Source organism: Lemur catta, chromosome 2 (genome assembly GCF_020740605.2).
Source record: "Lemur catta isolate mLemCat1 chromosome 2, mLemCat1.pri, whole genome shotgun sequence".
NCBI classification, from domain to species: domain Eukaryota; kingdom Metazoa; phylum Chordata; class Mammalia; order Primates; family Lemuridae; genus Lemur; species Lemur catta.
The window spans coordinates 3,512,648-3,532,545 of NC_059129.1; the positions used below are offsets into that span (position 1 = coordinate 3,512,648).

At 63.2% G+C, this 19,898-nt stretch overlaps 2 protein-coding genes across 5 annotated transcripts in view; both read left to right on the forward strand.

Annotated features, from left to right (window-relative positions):
* The window catches only part of MGRN1 (mahogunin ring finger 1), a 45,096-nt gene extending 30,254 nt beyond the window's left edge, over positions 1–14,842 (forward strand). The window contains exons 9-17 of one of the 2 annotated variants that reach the window (XM_045542481.1): positions 205–273; positions 1,577–1,736; positions 2,780–2,889; positions 4,619–4,684; positions 5,992–6,218; positions 7,169–7,292; positions 7,511–7,556; positions 8,734–8,832; positions 13,180–14,842. In XM_045542481.1, coding sequence (XP_045398437.1) covers positions 205–273; positions 1,577–1,736; positions 2,780–2,889; positions 4,619–4,684; positions 5,992–6,218; positions 7,169–7,292; positions 7,511–7,556; positions 8,734–8,832; positions 13,180–13,292 — 1,014 coding nt within the window. In that variant the 3' untranslated portion in view covers positions 13,293–14,842. The remainder of the gene's footprint in view (positions 1–204; positions 274–1,576; positions 1,737–2,779; positions 2,890–4,618; positions 4,685–5,991; positions 6,219–7,168; positions 7,293–7,510; positions 7,557–8,733; positions 8,833–13,179) is intronic. The other variant, XM_045542482.1, reaches the window with a different exon arrangement.
* A 1,747-nt stretch (positions 14,843–16,589) lies between these two features.
* On the forward strand, positions 16,590–19,419 carry NUDT16L1 (nudix hydrolase 16 like 1). Of its 3 annotated transcripts, XR_006733338.1 has the most exons (4): positions 16,590–17,509; positions 17,589–17,919; positions 18,528–18,972; positions 19,266–19,419. XR_006733338.1 is itself a non-coding variant. In XM_045542502.1 (3 exons), the coding sequence occupies exons 1-3, from the start codon at positions 17,351–17,353 to the stop codon at positions 18,680–18,682; spliced, it is 645 nt and encodes a 214-aa protein (XP_045398458.1). In that variant the 5' UTR covers positions 16,590–17,350; the 3' UTR covers positions 18,683–19,419. The 3 variants fall into 3 exon arrangements, 2 of the variants coding, with proteins under 2 accessions (XP_045398458.1, XP_045398459.1); XM_045542502.1 differs by having other exon boundaries at positions 18,528–19,419; XM_045542503.1 differs by having other exon boundaries at positions 17,589–17,849; positions 18,528–19,419.
* Positions 19,420–19,898: the final 479 nt, after the last annotated feature.

Genomic DNA, 19,898 nt, shown 5'->3' on the forward strand with positions numbered 1-19,898 from the left:
GTGGCGGGCAGACTGCTGGCCCCAGCCGTGCTCCCTGTGCTGCTGGTTGGGCCTGGGCAGGTGGCAGGTTTTCCCTGCCCCTCCCCTGGTCACAGGGGTTGGGCTGGACAGTGTTCCCAGGGATACCTGCAACCCTGGGTGCCAGGAGGTGGTGTTGGGCCGGGTGGGGGCAGAGGAACCCAGCAAGCCCCTCTCTGCTCTCAGGTGGACCGGGTCAGCTACCTCCTGCAGGAGATCTACGGCATCGAGAACAAGAACAACCAGGAGACCAAGGTGTGTCCGGGCGCCTGCCAGGGCTCCAGGCTGCCTCCCTCCCAGGTTCCTTGTGCCTTAATGGGAGCCCACTCGTTGGGAGCCCTGGGCCCCCAGATCCCGTCATTTTTGCTTAATTTTTTAAAAAAGTTAACAGTTTATAGAACATTTTGTCTTTTTTCCAGCAAATTCACTGGCTTATGTAAATTGCCATCCAGTCCCCAGGCAGCCTGGGGACCACCTGCTGCCCTCGCCCTGGGCTCAGCTGTGTCAGCTAAGCTGGGCCCACGCTGCCCCCTCCGGCCACTCCCTCCTCCCTGCAGACAGGGAGCCTGCAGCTGCTGGCAGAGGGTGGTCTCCGTGTCTGGAGAGCAGCTGTGGCGGCCACAGGCGAGGCATGGCCAGGGGACTGGTCAGGGACAGTGGCAGACAGTGACGCCGGATGCTGCTTGTCTTTTTCATTCTTTTTAAAGGCACGCTGGCATGAATAAAACTGCCGCCTGTGTGTTCAGATCTCTAGGGAAGTCTCAGACACCAGCTTCAATGTGGCATCTGGGCCCAGGACAGCTGGAACCAGCTAAAAGCTGGGGAGGTCAGAGCCTTTTGGCCAGGCCACCCCTCGGCTGAGGGCGCTCTGTGCAACCGCGAGTTAGACACCAGGCCTTGGCCAACTCTCCAAAAAGGGCCCGATGCTAAGTGTTTTTGGCTGTATGGGCCATACATTCTCTGTCACGGCTACGCAGTGCCGTTAGAGGCAGAAGCAGCTGCAGACAACATGGAAACGGGTGGGTGTGGCTGAGTTCCGATAAAACTTTATTTATAGAAACAGGCTGCTGCGTAGTTTCCTGATCTCTTTCAGATTTTTGCTTTCTCTTGGTCCAGTTGCTAATTTGCTTTCTGGAAGCTTCCATTACTTAATGGAAGTATTTCCAACAAGTTAACTTATTTGGTTGTTTTTTAACCAAATAAGTGGGTACCCTGATCATTGTGAAGAGGTGTTCGTGAGTGGCATGGGTCTTCCACATTTGCTCTTTGGGTTTGAAGAACAGAAAGAGGCCCCCCCATGCTGGGGGTGGGGCACGGGTTCCCCCTCTGCCGTGTGCTGGGCACGGGCTGGATCTGAGTCTGGTGCCCAGGGCTCGGGGCTGCACCTCCGGAGTTCTGCTCCACGGTAACCTCCTCCTGCCCTCCGGGCTTCCCTCAGCCATGACCGTCCCCAGGGGAGGAGGGGATAGCAGGTGGCACAGCTGGGACCTGGAAGGCCTGCTCTGGGCAGTGTGAGGCCCTTGGGAGGCCACCGACCCCCAGGCCCTTGTCCCCACAGCCCTCGGATGACGAGAACAGTGACAACAGCAATGAGTGTGTGGTGTGCCTGTCCGACCTGCGGGACACGCTGATCCTGCCCTGCCGCCACCTGTGCCTCTGCACCTCGTGCGCGGACACGCTGCGCTACCAGGCCAACAACTGCCCCATCTGCCGGCTGCGTGAGTGCCCTGGGAGCTTCTGCAGGTCGGGGACTGGCCATGCCACAGCGCGCCAGGGCCAGGGCGGTCCCGGGGCTGCAGGCCCCTCGTCGGCTAAGAAACTAAGGGCCGTCAGTCCTTCCTCCAGTTTGCGGTGTGTGAGGACTGTCGGCTGACGCAGTTCGTGAACATCAGTGCTGACGGCGAGTGCGCCAGCGCGTGGAGCGCTCCAGTCCTCACAGTCTGCGGCCGGGAAAGTCAGACTTTTAGAACCAGGGGCCTCAAAGGCCCAGTGGCTGCTGTTGACCTGCAGGGTGTGGACAGGCCTGGGGATAGGCGGCTGGCCGAGGCCGGGCTGGCTCCGGGAGGGGAGGGAGGTTTCCTGCCTGAGGTGCTGGGGCCGAGAGTGGGGCAGACGGTGAACAGGCGTGGGAGGGAAGAGCCGGGCGCCCGGCAGCGAGGACGGGTCTCTGAGCAGGGGCTGAGGGAAGGATGGGAAGGGGGACCCCTTCCCAGGCAGCCACTGCAGGTCATGGGTAGAAAATGTGGGGGACGCTGAGAAGCACAGAGCCGCGAGGCAAACACCTTCCTACAGCCCCTCATCCCCTCCCTCCCCCGGGGTGCAGGCTCAGCTGGGGGGTCCTGGTGGTGTTCGTGCAGTGCAGTGGGATGGTGGCCATTCCAGGGCCCAGTTTTTTTTCCTGCTCCTGGTGGCCGCTGTCTGTGCCCCTTGGTGTCCCCAGCGTGAGGCATCACACTGTCACAATGCTCACACATGAATGTCCCTGCCGTCTTGCCCTTAGCAGGCCTCCTGGGGCAAGGCCTGTGCCCAGCACCCTGGGGCTCAGAGTGGGCACATGGGTGTGGCCGGGAGCCCCCTGGGGCAGCACCCGAGGCTTTGCTTGTCCCCCTGCCTGGGGCTGTGTTGTTAAGATGGTTTATCTCTGACATTGTGGCTTGTCCCGGACTGCTGTGGGGTGGCACAGTGTGGTGGGGGCTGGGGGATGCTCAGAGGGTCCTTTGGGTGGGGCCCCTGTCTGACGGGAGCCCCTCCTTCTGCCCAGCTTTCCGGGCCCTCCTGCAGATCCGGGCCGTGCGGAAGAAGCCGGGAGCGCTGTCCCCTGTGTCCTTCAGCCCCGTGCTGGCGCAGAGCCTGGACCATGAGGAGCACTCCGTAAGTGCCTCCCTGCCTGGGGCGTGAGGGGCTGGGCCCCAGACGGAGCAGCGGCACGCCCGTGTCCTCGTCTGTCCGGTGGGCAGGTGTGGCTCAGGTGGCTGTGAGGCATTCGTGGGGGGACCAGGCTGGGCCTGGGAACGTCGTCTGCTGGGATTGATTATCCTTGCTCCTGCCAAGCGTGTGGCCTTGCTGAGTGTGCCCAAGGTGTTGTCACCATCTCTCCACTGAGCCAGGAGAGCTGGGCGCTCCCTGGTTCTTAGTGAACAGGCCTGCGGTTTCCCTCGGGAGACGCCCTCCGCAGGGTGGCCCCCTGGGACCTTGCAGGCAGGCAAGGGAGGGGGACTCCGGCTTCAGGGGCACAAAGAGAGACTGAGAGAGACAGAGAGACACAGAGAGGTGGAGAGAGAGAAGCAAAGAGACTGACAGATGCAGGGAGACAGACACCACGGAGACCCCGGCAGGATGTGATGAGGAGGGGGATGGGTGCGGAGGGGACGAGGCATGCGGGGCTGGGGACGGGGCTGGGGACGGCTGGTTGACAATGCTGGCTGTGTGTTGTCAGCCGGTGAGTCTTGCTGTTAGCTGCGGTGGGTTGGGTCCAGCTGCTCTCAAAGCCCTGCTGCCTTGCTAAAAACAGAAGAGGAAGGAACCCTGCGGCTGGCGCATCCCGGCCGTGCCTTTGCTCTGGGCATCCTCTCGCCCTGCCTGCTCAGGGCCTGACTCGGTGCCCACCCTGGCAGCTTGCATGACGTGTTCGGCCCTCCCAGTGTTTTGGAAAATTGGGCCAACCCTTAACAATCTGGAAATTTCCCTTAAAACCCAGGTATTTGGCTTTTCTTTCAAAATCTGACATTGTGGTCTTGAAGCTGGAGCAGAAAACATGTCTTGGGGGTCCCTGTCATCCCCCCACCTGGGCTCCCCTGGGGCAGCCACACAGACAGTTTTGCCTGCTGGGCCTCCAGTGCACGTGCTCAGGCGCGGGTGGGTTTATTGCCGCTTGTTTTTGCCCCTCCCGGTTTCTGCCATGGTGGCCAAGCAGCTGAAGGGTCCTTCTGTCTCGAGCTGGCTGAGGTGGCTCCCACAGTGCGGGCAGCCGGGGGCTGATGTGTGACAGGGCAGCTCCGGCTGCCACGTGCCCAGAGGTGCCAGTGTCTGTGCCCTCCCTGCCATGAGGGCAAGAGCCATTTCCACCATTTCCACCTAGTGCCAGGAGAGCCCAGATGAGGCAGTTTAGTCTCCACTGAGCCCGGAAGATAACCGTGGGGTGGGTTGACTGTGGCTGACTCTCAGCCGTCATGAGCAGTTACACGCTGATGATGCGTTAGGAAGTGGCTCAGCACCGACAGAGGTGCCAGGAGCTGGTTGAGGGCTTTGGCCTCACGGTCTCACGGTCTCTGCCCTACAGCCAGCCAGGCCCCCTTTAGGGAGTGTGTGTCCACTCTCAGGTCCCTCGGCCAGATCTGCTGCTCCGGGTGACCCAGAACCATGGTGGGGGGCGCTGGGGATGGGGTTGGGCTCCACACCCTGGATGCTTGCCGTAGGACCCACGGCCGGCTCCTGGGGGCTGGGCGGGTGTGCAGGCAGTCCACCCAGAGCCGAGTCAGAAGCTTTGGAAACTCTTGGTCACAGCGAGCCTAGAGGACAGCACAGCGGAGCGACCTTGTGCAGCCCACTCTGTTGCATGTGGTGGGGGTAGTTGTAAAACATGTGATTTTTATCTTGACAGTGTCCCTTTAAAAAATCAAAGTCGCACCCTGCCTCCCTGGCCAGCAAGAAACCTAAAAGGGAAACAGTAAGTGTGTTTGGTCCTATGGCTACATTTTTTTGCCCTGTTCCTTGATTTTTAAACCAGTGGCGAGTATGGGAGATCCCCTCCACCCCAGGCCAGTGTTCGATGAACGCAGTCTGTCGAATCTGCTCCCTGTCCTGGCGTCCCTGCCCAGGATGAGCGTCCGTGGGAGAAGCAAAGCTCCGGGCCCATGGGCAGAAAGCCGGTCACGCTGGCCCTGTGCCACCCCTGCCAGCTTTGCCTGCCCCTGGTCTCCCAGTTCCCGGTTTCCCTGTGTTTCTTGCTGGCAGCGGACGCCGTGGCGGGTGGGACTAACGCCGCTCTGCAGGCAGTACCCACTCACTCGCTGGTCGCACCCCGCTCCTCTGCCTGGCTCCTTGGTGTCTTTGCCTCTCCCTGCACCCAGGGAGCAGCCGGGCCAGGCCTCCGCCCAGAGCCTCCACTGGCCCTGGCAGCTCCAGCTGCAGCCTTGTGTACCCTTGTGTGTCCTCGGTGTGACAGGTGGAGCTTGCTCAAGAATTGGCTGAGAGTCTTTTCCTTTTTAGAGAGTGGAGTTGAGAGTAATTGTTTCCCTGTCAGTTGAAACCAAGCGTCCCGAAAAGGCCTCCCCTAACCTGGCGCCAGCCCAGGGACGCTCACTCCTCTGCCACCGCCCTGACTGCCCCGTGGTCCCCACTGCTGCCCCGTTCACTCTCCCCTTCAGGCGCTCGTTCAGGCAGGCCAGGGTCTCATGAAGAGCACTGGTGCATTTTGTCCCTTGACCTGGTTTTGGGGGAGCGCGGTTGGGGGCAGGGCAGTGCCCCTGTGGCCTCACTGCTGTTCCCCAGGGACCTGGCGTCTTCTTTCGTCCTCAACGTTGTCGAGTCTATCCACCCCCAAAGGGGAAACAGTGGCTCTTCACTGGGGCGTCTATTGTTCATAGAGGCGCCAGGAGTGTGTCCCCTCGAGGGGCCCGAGTCAGGGCAGAGCTCCCGGCAGCCCGGCTCTCCCTGGTCTGGGACGCGCCTCTCCTGCTGGTCTCCGTGGCTCTGGCATGGCTTCGCTCCACCCGCTCCGAGTTCTGTCTGCACTAACCCCGCACTGTCCTCCTCCGGCCAGGCAGGACAGAAAGCCAGGGCGGGCTGGCCCACACCGGGATCTCACACTTCGTCCCGGCCAGCGTGTGCTGGGGCTGACAGCTGAGGGAGGGGACTTAGTCCCTGGAAGGTGCAGTAGGATAGGAGTTGTCAGAAAGAGCGTCCGGGGAGTGGAAGGTCCCCGGGACGCAACCCTGACCAGCTACCTTCCCTTCACCTGCCCTGTCCCCACAGAGCTCCGACAGCATCCCGCCGGGCTACGAGCCCATCTCCCTGCTCGAGGCGCTCAACGGCCTTCGGGCCATCTCCCCGGCCATCCCCTCTGCCCCTCTTTATGAAGAGATCACCTACTCGGGCGTGTCGGATGGCCTGTCCCAGGCCAGCTGTCCCCTGGCTGGGATGGAGCGGCTCGCGGAAAGCAGCCACCAGAAGGGCAAGCTGCGGAGCAAGTCTCCCGACAGGTGAGCCGGGAAGGGTGTGGCGCCCACTCGCGGCCGTCTGGGGACCGGGCGCCTGCGTGGGAGCGGCGGGGGCAGCTCACGTGTGCAAAGCAGGCGTATTTGTGGTTTTGAATAACTTTCCAGTGTGTTTCATGTGGTGACTGACCACGTGGCTCCTGAGACCCAGTGGCAGGTTGGACTCGGGTACAGTTGATGGCAGCAAAGGGCACAGGTCAGAGCACGGGGGCAGCTGTGCCAGTGGAGGCCACACCCGGGTGACCTCTTCATGTGGCAGACTACGGCCTGTGTCTCTGCCAAGGGGAGCCCTTTGGAGACTCAGGGTCCCAGGTCTTTACGGGAGTGCTGGTCATGTGGGCATATCCTGCCGTGTGACCAGTGATGACAACTGAAACGTGGGCTGGACCGTGCGTGAATGAGGTGCAGGTCACTGATCTTGCTGCTGCACCTGATAAGCCAGCGGGTGTGGCCCGTCCTCAGATGTTAACGTCATCATCACTGACACCAAGAGCCTTCCAAGGGCCACACTCCAGGGTTGGCTGGGGGTCATTCGTGGTTCCCTTGGAGACTTTCAAGGAGTGGCTCCCAGCCTGCTGTGTCGACTCGTTCTCTTTCTGGGAGAACAGCTCCAAGGCTGCAGAGAGAGACGTGGGCATCCGTCTCCTGCTGCTTCCCCGCCCCAGGCATCCGCTGTCACTGGTAGTTTCTCTCTAGAAAGAAGAGGCTGCGCGGGCCTGTGCCAGTGCGCCAGGACAGGGGCCTGTCAGGGCAGGTCTCGTTGGCTGCTGGGCACCCGGGTCGGTCCCAGCCACCTGCTGGTAGAAACGCCTCCCCAGGGGGCACCTTCCTGGGTCCCAGCGGACATGTGTGGGGTCCCCCGGGGGGTGTCTGTGCGGTTCTGGCGGGTTGGCTCTCACCCAGTTGTCCTCTGACCTCCCCACCCCTGTCCCCAGTACCCTGCGGTCCCCATCGTCCCCCATCCATGAAGAGGACGAGGAGAAGCTCTCGGAGGACTTGGACGCTCCTCCCCCACTGAGCAGCATGGGGCTGGCGCCGCGGGAGAGCAGCTCCCCCGAGGTGAGGCTGCCGCCCCACCCCGCCTGCGGCCTGGCACGACCCCCCCAGCCTCGGTTTCCTTGTCCGTCCCTGGGATGGGTGCTGTTGGGTGGAGTCACTGTGCAGGTTGTAGGAGGGGCCCTGTGTGACATCAGTGTGGCCTGGCGTGGTGGCTGCCACGTCCTGCATCCTCCCAATCACCTGGGGCCAACAGGTGGGCTTTCCTCTTTGTTTCCTAGAGTTTCGTAACAGAAGAGGTGGACGAGGTGTCGTCACTGAAGCAAGGTGAGCCCCCCAGGAGCCTCCCGGAGGCCTCTCCTGCTCCAAGTCCAGGTCCCCCTCTCGCCCGGCCCCTGCCTCTCAGGAGTGGTCCCTGTGCTGCTGTCTGGGCTCCTCCATGCCGCAGTCTGGCAGGGGCTCCGGGCTGCTGGTCAGCCTCTGCCTGCCCCCTGTGGTCAGCGTGGGCCTCTCGCCCCCGTCCAGGGCAGGGCTGCCACGGGGTGGGAGGAGAGGCCTCTTCTGTTCTGTGGTTTTGGTGACTTGCTGTGCCCGGTTAAGAATGAAAATGAGGATGGCTGGAGATGCTGGAATCTCCCCTCGTTTTAGTGGAGGGACTTATGTGTGTAGGGGCCTGGCGGAGTTTAGGTCCCAGCTGCTGCTCCTGGTGTGGCGACCGTGGCTCTGGCTGGAGACAGCCCTGCCTGGCCTCATAGGGGCCCCCGAGCTCCCTCTGCCGTCTCGCTCGATCCTCACCAGGAGAATTAGGAACAGGTTCCTGCCTGCTGCTGTAGGATGGGTGGGCAAACCAAGGCTCAGGGTTGGTGTCGGGGAGGCCCAAGGCCACTTAGGTGGCAGAGCCACGATGTGGCACCAACAGTCTATGAGTGGAGAATTAGAAACTGGGGTCCCTGCCCGGTGTGTCCTCTCTGGGTGGCATTGAGCGGGTCCCTCTGCCTCACGGGGCCTCAGCTTCTCACTGCAGCATGGGCCTGGAGCTCTGTCTGTGCAGACACACGTGCAGGGACCGGCGGCCTGGCCTGCCGGGGTGGTGGGGCTCCGGGCCGCGCTGGGCCAGCCCTCTTCTGCCAGGGGGACCTTTGCCCATGCAGACACCCTGGGCCCCACTGAGCAGTGCATGTCCTGAGCCGAGAGGGACCAAACGTGCGTGTGGGAGGACCAGGGCCCACCCTCTTGAGGCACCGCTGCCCCCTGCGGGCTGTCTGCCGGGGTGAGCGCGCACGGTTAGCACCCGTTGCCATTTGAAATGTGGACAGGTGATGTTTTTATAACTGTGCTGAGGGGTGGGAAAGAGGAGAAAAGGAAGCATCCATCTTTGAGTCCCTGGAGAGCACGTGGGACTTTGGGGTCGACTCGGGCTGGAGCCCAGGCCCAGGGTCCCGATGGTGGGTGAAGAGAGCCGGGCTCCGGGGCTGTTTCCCTACCTTCCTTCTGCCTGCTTCAGGGAGCCGAGTGCCGTCCATCGAGAACGTCCTGCAGGACAGCAGCCCTGAGCACTGCAGCCACGGCCAGCCAGGCCCACCTGCTGACATCTACCTGCCAGGTAACGGCACTACGGCCTGCTGGGTCCTGCACGTGGTGCCACACTCTGCCCAGGGGGCCCTGCTCCAATGTCCGACGTGTGGCAGGAGGACCTGGCCGGTGCAGCCTGGCTCTTCCCCTGGCTCTGAGCCGTGCACCCGCTTTGACCCCCAAAGCAGGACCCAGGCCAGGACCTGGTCCCCAAGGCGTCGCCCCTGCAGGCCCTGGCTCTCAGGGAAGGCTGCCTGCTGAGGCCCAGGGTCCTTTCCCTCGTAAACCTCTTGATCACAGCCAGCCGGGCAGACCCGGTCCCCTCCAGGGTCACCCTGTTTTCCCTCATCCCTGCTCCCTGCCGAGTGACCTAGTGGCAGGGCCTCGCCCTGGGAGCTGCGGACAAAAAGCAAAAGAGCACATGCCATGTGTTATGCTGGGTGTGGGGGGTCCCAGGCTAGAAAGCAGGGAAGTGGCCTCTGGGTCACCTCCTGCCCCAGGCCGTCTGCCCAGACAGAGCAGCACGTTTGAGGCCAGGGCCTTGGGGACAGGCTGGGGGTGCCGGGTGCCTGCGGGGCCGAGAGCAGTGAGGCAGGGGCGGGTGTTGCTGTTCTCTCTCCTTCCCAGAGCCCAGGCCGGGCCCCGCCAGTGCGGCTCCTCTGCCCTCTGCGCTGCTGGGGTAAGATCCGCAGCTTTGGATCTCAGGCGCAGAGACGGGCTTGGCAGTAGGGCTCTCAGACACGGTGTCAGCGCCTGCCGGGAGGTGTCTGGGTTCTGGAATCGCCATAAACAGGCACGTTGCCTTCAAAGGTGCCACTCCAGGAGCAGCTGCTCGGGGAGCCTGGCTCTCCCCACCTGGCTGGGAAGCCCCTTTGCCCCCTTCCTGGCCCCAGGACCCACCACTGCTCAGTCTCCTGGGTCACCTAGCAGCCTGGGCACTGGGGGGTTGTGATGTGCTTTGGTTGGAAAGGGCCCCTTGTCCTGCTGGCTTCTGGGTGCGCAGAGACCTGTGCCCGCAAGCCGGGCATCGTGGGCCCCCCAGGTGTAGGAGAGCGAGCCCTAGGGCTCCAATGGGCCCGCTGTGGCCTGCCTGGGATGTTGGCCACGGCAGAAGCTGTGTCCAGGACCAACACATCTCAGAGTGACACAGAACTCAATTCGTTCCTTCAGAGGACCTCACTGTTTCGTCCTGATGAAAAACTCAGGGGGTGGCCGGGCGCAGTGGCTCAAGCCTGTAGTCCTAGCACTCTGGGAGGCCGAGGCGGGAGGATCGCTTGAGCCCAGGAGTTGAAGTTGCAGTGAGCTATGGTGGCACCACTGCTCTCACCTGGCCAACAGAGCAAGACCCTGTCTCCAAAAAAATAAATAGGGGGAGGAGGGGGGGTGAGAAGAGGGAGTCCGGTTTCTGGGAGCCACAAGTGGGATTTTGATCCTGCAGGGTGGCCCCAAGGGGACAGCATCTGAAAAGCCCTGCCTCCCCTCATGTGGCCAGCAGAACACTCGGGCCTGGGCAGGGTCAGGGCAGGGCAGGACATCTGGGGCTCAGGTGCCCGCCCCCTGGTGAGGGTCTTAGGCCTTCTTTAGGCAGGGGCCCTGCCAGGCTGTGTCCTGCACGGCCTCCGGTCTGAGCCTCCGCTGAGGGCACGTCGGTGCTGGGGGCGTGCAGTGGCCGTCTGCAAGAACGTGCACGCTTTGTGGCGTGCGTTCCTGTGTCTTTTAAACCTCCGTGTGGCACTCTCTTTTAGTGGTTTGTTTTCATTTAGAGAGTGTGGACACCATCCACATTCGTGTGCGTTTAAGACCATGGCCACCCGCACACAGGTGTCCTCGTTTCAGTGACGGCCTGGCTGTCACCTGGACGAAAGAGCACAATGCAGTGAATCGTGTCCCCTGTAGATAGGAAAATCCACAAAATGGTGAAAACCGAGGTCCCTGGCGCCGAGGGCTTCCAGCTCGGGCAGCCCTGTCTAGCCCCGGACACCAGGGGTGGAGCCGCCCACGCCAGCCCTTCCCAGGGCGCGGCAGCGGGGCTGGCAGGAGGAGGCAGAGCCGCCTGTGCCCCTGCGGTACGGTTTCGCCCAGACGCTGTTTCCAGCTGCTGTTTGTGGTGGCAGCAGGTCCACACACGGGGGCGTTTTGTATCTGGGCAGCACGTGCTCCTGAAGTCGGTGCCTTTGCCGTGGAAGGCGCCGGTGTGTTGCTAACCGAGCTCCCATCCGTCTCCCCCATCTCTGCACAGCCCTGGGGCCCGGCCCCGGCTCTGCTGGTACAGAGGAATGAGCGGGTACGCGCCCACCTTTCGTGTGCACTGCGGGGTGGCGGTGACCAGCGTCCTTGGGGAGAGGAGTGCTCACAGCCCTGCCCTATGGGGGTCCCTCTGACTTTCTGGGCTTCACCCGCATCCGCATCTTCCCGGGTTGGGGGCCCTGGGTCTAGATCCAGAGCTCTCCAATGGCCTTTGCGCCTTTGCCCCTAAAAAGTGACCTCATGGGGGCCCTGACGTTTGGAGTCAGAGGTTTTTCCATCTGGACCATCTGGACCAGGTGGCTTAGTCGGCTCTCCTTCCAGCCTTTGGGGTCCCTGGAACGGACACAGCCCAGGCGAGCCCCCGGGAGGCAGCACCCCAAGGATGGAGCCTTGGGGACACTGGGCTGGATGTCCCGAGGGGACGGCTCCCGCCAAGGCCAGGCCTCGTTGGGGTGGCAGCGCCGCTGAGTGACCGGCGGTCCCACAGTAGATGGGTTGGGTCGTGCCGCAGGATCCGCTCCGTTTGCTGGTCACGCCTGTAAGTTCACAGAGAAAAGGACGCGCCCCAGGCTGCGCGGGCCCGGGCTGTCGGGGGGGGGGGGTGTCCTCACGGGCTCTCTGCTGCCGTGGAGACTGGCTTGCTTCCTGTCCCAAGGGTGTCCACTCGCCTGGGTCGCTTGTTCCCCACCCTTGTCAGCGTGGCCCCACATGGCCCTGGTGTCACTGTGTGCCTGGCAGATGGCACCCTCATGGGCCACCTTTCAGCTGTAAGCCCTCCGCTGCTGCTGACCTATCCCTCCTGGCTCTGGAACCTGCTGGAATGACAGCTATTCTGACCGTCTGTTAGGAGGCCATGTGAAGGTGTCACTCCATGTGACAGGGAGGTGCCCTCTTCCAGGGTAGCCCACGTGGATGTTTTACAGAAGACCAAAGTATTTTTTGGCGGTCAAGAGTACTGTCAACAAAATAAGCAGACAGGCTGGGGACTCTTCCTCTCGTGAAGGCTCTGGACGCCCGTGCCGTGCGTGGCCTTGGGACGTCTGCTGGGGGGAGCGGGCGCCCTGTGCGACCAGGGCTTCCCCGCAGGACTCCAGCCGTTGCGGGGCGGGGCCTGTGGGGCCGTCCGGGAGGCGCCTGGCTGGGGTCCCAGCCTCAGAGCCCCGGCCCTCTCCGCTCATGCCGATCTGGACCATGCTGGGGCGATTGGTCACTTGTTTGGATGTCTCCCCATCATCCTTGAATGTTGCTTGTGGCAAATCTCATCCCTCCGTTGCAACAGCTCCCAGCACGTTACGAAGTGGGCCCCGCCTCTGTCACGGCGGAAGGTGCTACTCGAGTGTTGGGGTTTAGGTCAAACTCCCGGAAGGGCAGATCCAGAACAGCGTTTCAGAGCCTGGGGGCTGTGTGGCAGGGCTGGGGCCTGGATGAGGCCACAGCTTCCAAAGGAAATAGTCACTGTCCACCCAGGGCCGGGGCTGGGGTGTCCGTGTCTGTCGCAGAAGCTGGTGGCTTGCTGTCTGCAGGCTCCCTGTGCCGCGGTGCGTTAGCTGGGGGCCAGGGGTGGGGCAGCCCTGAGGCTGTGCTGGTCCTGCTGCTGCCACAGGCGTGTGTCACGGGCTCCCTGTGCCAGCACACCTGCCCAAGCACCAGGGTACAGACCTAGTCTGGGGACAGTGTCTCGTGGCAGAACGGGTCTCTGTGGAAGGCAGGGCAGGCTCCCGAGCCTCCTGCCTTTGCCTCGAAGAAGCCCCCGGGCACCACTCACTCCTGTCCGTGGGGCCGGCCACGTTCCAGCCTCACCCGGTTGTAGGGCTATTGGCAGGACGGTGGCTGGTCAGATCCCGAGAAAGAACTGGGACAAGAGCAGGAGACCCAGAGGCGTCAGCAGCCCAGGGTGAGGCATTGCATTCAGGCTGCAGCTCGCTGCCAGGTGCCCAGGGGTGACCCGGGCCCAGAGGGACAGCCCGCACTCACTCAGCTAAGGCTGCAGAGGCCCCAGGCCCTCGGTGTGGTCAGCGGGAGCTAATCTGCCATTCTGGCCGCAGGCAGGCAGGGGTGGGGCTCCAGGCTGGTAGGAGCAGGTGACGTGGGAGAGTGGCCTCGCATGATCCTCCTCTCCTCTTGCCTACAGGATGGTCCACCTCCATGGAGACGCCCCGCGGCCTCAGCGGCACCGGCCCCCCCTGGCCTCCACTTGGTGGGCCCAGTGCCGATCCTGGCGCCACCGACTTGACCCCACTCTGAGCGCCTGGTGAGGCTGGCAGCGTGGAGCCTTCAGCTCCCCAGACTTTGCCAAGGGGCTGCCCCGGCCCCCAGTGTGACCCGGCCTCTCCTGTCTGCACACCCCGTGGCCACCAGGCTCCAAGGGGCCACGACGACCCTTGATCAAAGAGCACAGCGGACTGTCCCCTCCAGACTCCTTTTTTCTACGGTTGATATATTTGTAAATGGTACAAAATGAAGGACAGCAGCTTTCTAGCTGGGCACTGGGCCTGGGGTCCCCAGTCCCGTGGGCTGAGCCCAGGGCTGGCACTGACTGCCCACGTGCAGCCTGGAGCAGTGGTGCCTGAGGACTCGGGGAACCTGCGGAAGAGAATTGGTTGGTGGGTGAAGTGCTGTCTTCACAAACGTCGGTGGTGGCAGGGAGCCAAGTTGTAGTCAATGAAGGAAACGGTGCCTGTCTGCCCACGCTGTGTGTCGCCGCGGCGGCCTGTTTGTGGCTGTTGCTTTCTGACCTTTGCTGTTCGTGGCCCTGGTGGCTCTGCCAGGCTCACCCTGAGGCCCAGACCCCTGCTCTGAGCCGCCACCCACCGCCCTGCCCACAGCCCTTCCCTGGGCACCACGGCATCTGCACGCGCGGCCGGGCAGGGCCCAGCCCAGGGTAGAGGTGCAGCTGTTCGCTGCGGTTGGTGTCCGGTGGCCTCTGGCCCGGCCCTGGGCCTGCTCATGGGTGCTGGGTTTGGTCCGTCGTCCGGCCCTTCCAGGTGGAGGGGCTTGTGCTCAGCCAGCGGCCACCTGCCCGGGGACTTGGTAGCTTCCTCAGCTCCCCCTTAAACGTCCTTCTGCCTTTCTCTTTGATTTGTTCTGTCTGGGACTCTGGTGGCAGGACCAGCCTGGGGGAGGAGTGGCCTGGTGATACGTTTGGCCTCTGAGGGACCTCGTCCTTTTTGTAGGATAAATCTCCTGGCAATATGAAGGCAAGGGGGTGCCCGGGCCTGGTGCCCCTGCGCCAGAGCTGCCCCAGCAGGGCGCTGAGCCAGCTGGTGTGTGCAGCTCCCCTGGCCCGGGAGGGCAGAGGGGCCCAGTGCCCGGAGCCACAGCTGAGCCTGGGGGAAGGATGGCTTCTGTAGGACAGCCCGCAGCAGTCCACTGGGTGGGCTCTGCACGCCCTGACCTGGCCTAAGGCTCAGGGTTGCTCCGAGCAGCGGCTCTGCCCAGTGGGGTGCGCGGGAGAGAAACCCACAGTGGGCGGCCGGGCCTCACTCGGGCCTGAGTGGAGTGCGCTCTTCACCCCCGGCTCCCTGTGCACCCAGGCCAGCCCACCTCCCGCCCGCCCGCTGTGTGTGTGTGTGCGCACGTGCCCACACATGCAAACGTGTGCACACACAGGCTGGCCCTCTCCCTCCCCCACCCCAGCAAGGCGTGGCCTCGCTCAGTGCTGGTGCCAGAGCTCTGTGTGGGTGGGCTGCAGACGGCCTGTCTGGGAGTTCCACGTGCTGTCATCTGGTGTGCTCGGATGGGCCCGTTTGTTCGTTTTTACTGTATATTTATAGTAATAAAATCATGCAGCAATATTCTGTCCACTCCTTCCTCTGGGCACACTGCGGTGGTTTCTGATCCAGGGGTGGCCACTGAGTGTTCACGGTGGCTGCCACACCCTGACAGCTCGTGGCTTCTGCCTCAATTTCTTCATGTGTCAGGTGGTAGTGACAGTGCAGCTTCCAAGCCAGGGCGGGATTAAACCAGATAACTGAGGCTCCCTGCGGGTGATCGGTGCAACCGGCTGTTGTTCCTGACCCTTGTTTTCATTGTCATCTTTGTTGATTCTCTGGTTGGAGTGAAGGCAAGCCCTTGGGATTTGGCTCAGTCTCCTGAACGGGTGGCACAAAAGCCCAGGGCTCCCTGGTGGGTGGGTTGGCCCCTCCAGTCCCCCTCTCTGTCGCGGAAGCGTCCCACAGGTGTTCACAGCACTTGCTGTGTGTCAGGAGGGGCCCCGCAAGGGTACTTGCATTCTCGCTGGTGAGAAACAGGTAATCAGAGTCCTTCCAGGTTTGGTTACTATCAGGAAGAAAGTCAGCAGGGTGATGAGATGAAGCCCGTGAGGGACTTGGTGCAGCTGCGTGGTCAGAGGAGACGGCTAAGTGGAGCCCTGAGGATGAGCAGAGCTGGCCCTGGGGCGGTGCAGAGGTTGCAGGAGCGAGCCTGGTGTGGGAAGGAGCCCACTGCCTGGGGTGTTGGGGGCAGACGCTGAAGACCTTGTTGAAGTGGCTGGAGTTTTTTCTAAGGGGTAGTCAGCATTGTCTTCTAAGAACAGAGACTTTTAAGCAGAGGAGTAGCACCCTGCAGCTGTCATGTGGAGACTGGGCTGGAGGAGCGGTTTGGCTGCCCAGGCATGGTGGGTTTGAAGGCTGGAGCCCAGCCCGGGGCCCTCTGCTTGGCCCACGCTCCCCTGCCCATGGGGTCACCTCCTAGCAGGGGCTGGCCAGTGCCTCGGGACACCCACCACACAGGCCCTAGGCTCCTTTGCAAACACAGTTCAAGCTGCCTCCATGGCCCCTCTTTGACCCAAGCGCATGAGGGTGGAGAGGGAATGGCTGTTCCCGGCATCCACAGCCCTGCAGCTGCTCTCGGACACGCTCCGTTCTGGCCCAGTCCCAGTGTGGGCAGAGGTGCTCACAGTGTCAGACAGGTGCTTGAACTGGCTCCCCCAACAGACCTGGCCCCTTTACTAAGGTCTGGTGGCGAGGCAGGGTTGCATCTAGGGGAGCCTTTCATCCTGTGCCCCCTGCACCCCATAGCCCCTGGGCTCAGGTTGTGCTTGGCTGCCTGGAGGTGGGGTCCTCCCCAAATCTGACATCACCATGGACCTAACACAGGAGTGTCTGGCAGCTCCTGCCCACCCCTCTCCTTTCCTGCACAGCTGCACTCCAGGCAGCCTTCCCTCTGCCGGAGCTGGCCTGACTGCACAGCTCTCCCAAGGCTGTGGCCCCAGCCCTGGGCGCCCATCCGACAGTGCAGGCAGGGGTTCCTTCACGCAGCAAATCCATGCCCACTGTGGAGAGGAGAGTGGCTCTTGGGCCCTACTACTGGGGAGGTGAGCCTTGCCGTCGTGGGGTTCAGGGAACCCAATTGTTCTCCCTTGGACGGTGTTTCCAATGCTTCTGAGCCCAGCGACTTCCTTCTCCCCCACAAACATGGGGTAAGTACTTCAGCCCCTCCCCTTCGGGATCAGGTGGCTTTCTGTTGTAGACACTGGGTAGCAGCCAGGGTGGGATCCTGGCCCTGTCAGCAACTGCTGGGTGTGTTTTCTCAAGTCCTGTACTCTTAGCCCCAGGTTCCCCATTGGTAAATTGGGGAAACTCCCACTTTCCCCGACAGTACCGGGCATATGGTGCCTGGCCTGGAGGACACTGCAGAGCTCCCAGTCCCCCGATTTAAGTCACCTCCTGCCCTAGTAGGCTGGGTCCAGTGAGCCCCAGAGCTCCTGGCCATCCAGCCTAGCGCCAGGCCTGGGTGTGGACTCGGGACTGGGGGCAGCCGGCTCTCCTGAGGCAGACGGAGTGGCCCCGACGGACAGCTGTGCAGCGTGGCGGGGGAAGGTTGCCGCCCTCGGGGCTCAGGTCCGAGGAGCCTGGCAGAGGATGCCTCCTGAGCGTCGCTAGCTCGCGTAGCAGCTGGGGTGCCGGCTGTCCTCTTCGAGGCGCCCAGGGACAGGTGCGTGGCGCACAGCCTGAGCCCGGAGTCCACACGCACCTGCCCTTTCAGGACACAGTGCAGGCGGCGCGTTGCATCTGGGGAGGTGCGGTCTTCGCAGGCCGTGGGCGGGGTCGCCGCTCGGGGTGAGTGACTATTGGGTGTCAGCTGGCACGCAGGGCCCCGTGCCTTTGCACACTGTCCCTTCCGCCTCTAAACGACGCGTCGCAGGGCAGCGATGGGCTCTGCCCTGACGCGCGTCAGGGATTGGTGGGGAGGCGGGGCCCAGGGGCCCTGCTGCTCGAGGATTGGTGGGCTGTGACAGAGGCGGGCCAGCGCATGCGCTTAAGGCGGGGGGGCCCGGCGGGGCCGCCGGGACCAGTGACAAGATGTCGACGGCGGCGGCGGCGGTGCCGGAGCTGAAGCAGATCAGCCGGGTGGAGGCGATGCGCCTGGGCCCAGGCTGGAGCCACTCGTGCCACGCCATGCTGTACGCCGCCAACCCCGGGCAGCTCTTCGGCCGCATCCCCATGCGGTTCTCGGTGCTGGTGAGGACGGGGCCGGGCGGGCCTCGGGCCGGGCGGGCCGCATCGCCCCCGCGCCCGTGACCTGGCGCTCGTCTTGCAGATGCAGATGCGCTTCGACGGGCTGCTGGGCTTCCCCGGGGGCTTCGTGGACCGGCGCTTCTGGTCGCTGGAGGACGGACTGAACCGGGTGCTGGGCCTGGGCCTGGGCTCCCTGCGTCTCACCGAGGCAGACTACCTGAGCTCGCACCTGACCGAGGGCCCGCACCGCGTCGTGGCGCACCTGTACGCGCGGCAGCTGACGCTGGAGCAGCTGCACGCTGTGGAGATCAGCGCGGTGCATTCGCGCGACCACGGCCTGGAGGTGGGGCCGCCGCCCGGGCCCCGCCCCCCGCCCCGGGGTTTGGCTCTGGCCCCGTGGAAGGCACCGATGGGTAACACGTCCCCCTGAGGGTCCTCTGGCCGGGCTGGGTGGGGCGTCGCTGTCTCCAGCTTCGGGATGGGGAGAAGGGCCTGGGGTGGGGCCGGGAAAGGAGGGGTGGGACTGGGGCTCCCTCAGGGCTGTGTTACATCCACCTTGCTGCCTGCCATTGCCAATCCTGGGAGTGGGGAGTGGGACCGGTGGGGAGGAAGGGATGAGCGGGGAGTGGGCCTGCTGGGGGAGGCGGGAAACTGAGGAGCAGAAAGGGGGGTTGTAGGGCTCGGGAACCTCACGGGGGTGTGAAGCCTCTTTTGTTGTGGGTTTTGTGGTCTGGACTGGGGAGCATGGGGTGCAGCAGGGAGAGGTGGCACAGGGGCCCGCCCACAGTGCCAGGGTAGCAGGGGTACAGGGTTGGCCTGGGCATGTGCTTGGGGCGGAGGGGGCTGCACTGCTCCAAGGGAGCTGGCTGGCTTCTGCCCTGCCAGACCCTTTCTGGGTCTCCCACCATGTCCTTGGCAAAACCGGCTGCTCTTCCCCTGGCTCAGTAGCTTCCAGGCCCCTCCTGCAGGGGTGTGCTGTCTGGGTGGAGGACCCGACTCCAACCCTGACCTGTTTGTGCAGGTGCTGGGCCTCGTGCGGGTCCCACTGTACACCCAGAAGGACCGAGTCGGAGGCTTTCCCAACTTCCTGAGCAACGCCTTCATCAGCACTGCCAAGTACCAGCTCCTCTTCGCCCTCAAGGTGCTCAACATGATGCCCGAGGAGAAGCTGGCTGAGGCTGTGGCTGCAGCCACAGAGAAGCAGAAGAAGGCCCTGGAGAAGCTGCTTCCGGCGTCCTCCTGAGGTGGCTCCTGTGCCAGCTGTCGCCCTCCCCACCAGCAGCCGTATCTGTGCCCACCAGCCGAGAAGACCTGGCCCTGGGAGTCCCGTGAAAGTGTGTCTTCTAGCGTGTTTCTGTGCTCGCCGTTCTGACTGCATGGGGCAGGCAGGCCTCTCGTCATCTCCACTGTCCCAAGCAGTCATCAGGCGGTGGCTGGGCCAGCTGGGACCCAGCCCGTCCTCTCAGGTTGGTCAGTGGGCAGTCTGGGCACACTGGGCCTGGCTCTTCAGGCTCAGGACATTCGTGCCCACCCAAAAGCTCAAACTCTCCTCACACGTAGTGCCCCGCTGTCGCCGTCCGAGGGGCAGGTGCACCGCTCTGAGGCCATGCGGAAGGCAGTTTGCTCTGGTGGAGGCGGCTGCGTCCAGGCCAGCTCGTTCCACATCCCGCCCGAGCCAGCCCCAGGGTGTGGGGAAGAGCCCGCTTGGGGTAGGATGTTATACTGTTAATTTTGGTTGCTGTTGGATTTACTTTGTTAGATTTTTCTCATTCACGATGTGTGAACCATGAAGCTTTGAAGCGGCTTTTCCCCACTGTGGCTTGGTGCGCAGGACGGTCGGGGCCTCAGGGACCCAGCTACGTATGGAGTTGTTGAAGGAGAAAAAGACAGACAATAAATGAAGCCGCTCTTCAGCTGCTGTCTGGTTTTTGGTTTCGATGGAGGCCCAGGGCTGGGTTGGTGAGGGGCCTCCTCCCTTCTCCTGGATGTGGAGGCTGGGCCCAACAGAGGGGTTCTGGGACCACAGGTGCTGGGTACTGCTTGGAGTAGAACCAGCTCAGGTCTCCTGTCCCAGGTTGGGGCACATGGAGCCACTGCCCCGGCCAGAGGCGTCCGTGTGTCTGCCTGTGTTCACTGGGGCACGCCCAGCCCCAGCACCTGGGCCGGCAGCCTGGCTGGGGGCTTCTGCGCCGGGACCCTCAGCATCAGGCTCCCGTTCTAGATCCTCTCTGCTTTGAAAACCTGCTTTTCCTCATTCTCAGAACAGTCTGCAAGCAGCTCCAGGGGACGGTCTGGAAGCACAGGCTTACTGTGCAGAATGACAGCAGCAGAGTCAACACGGGACAGGAAGGCCACCACTGGTAGTCTACAGCCCCACGTCTGCAAAGACTCC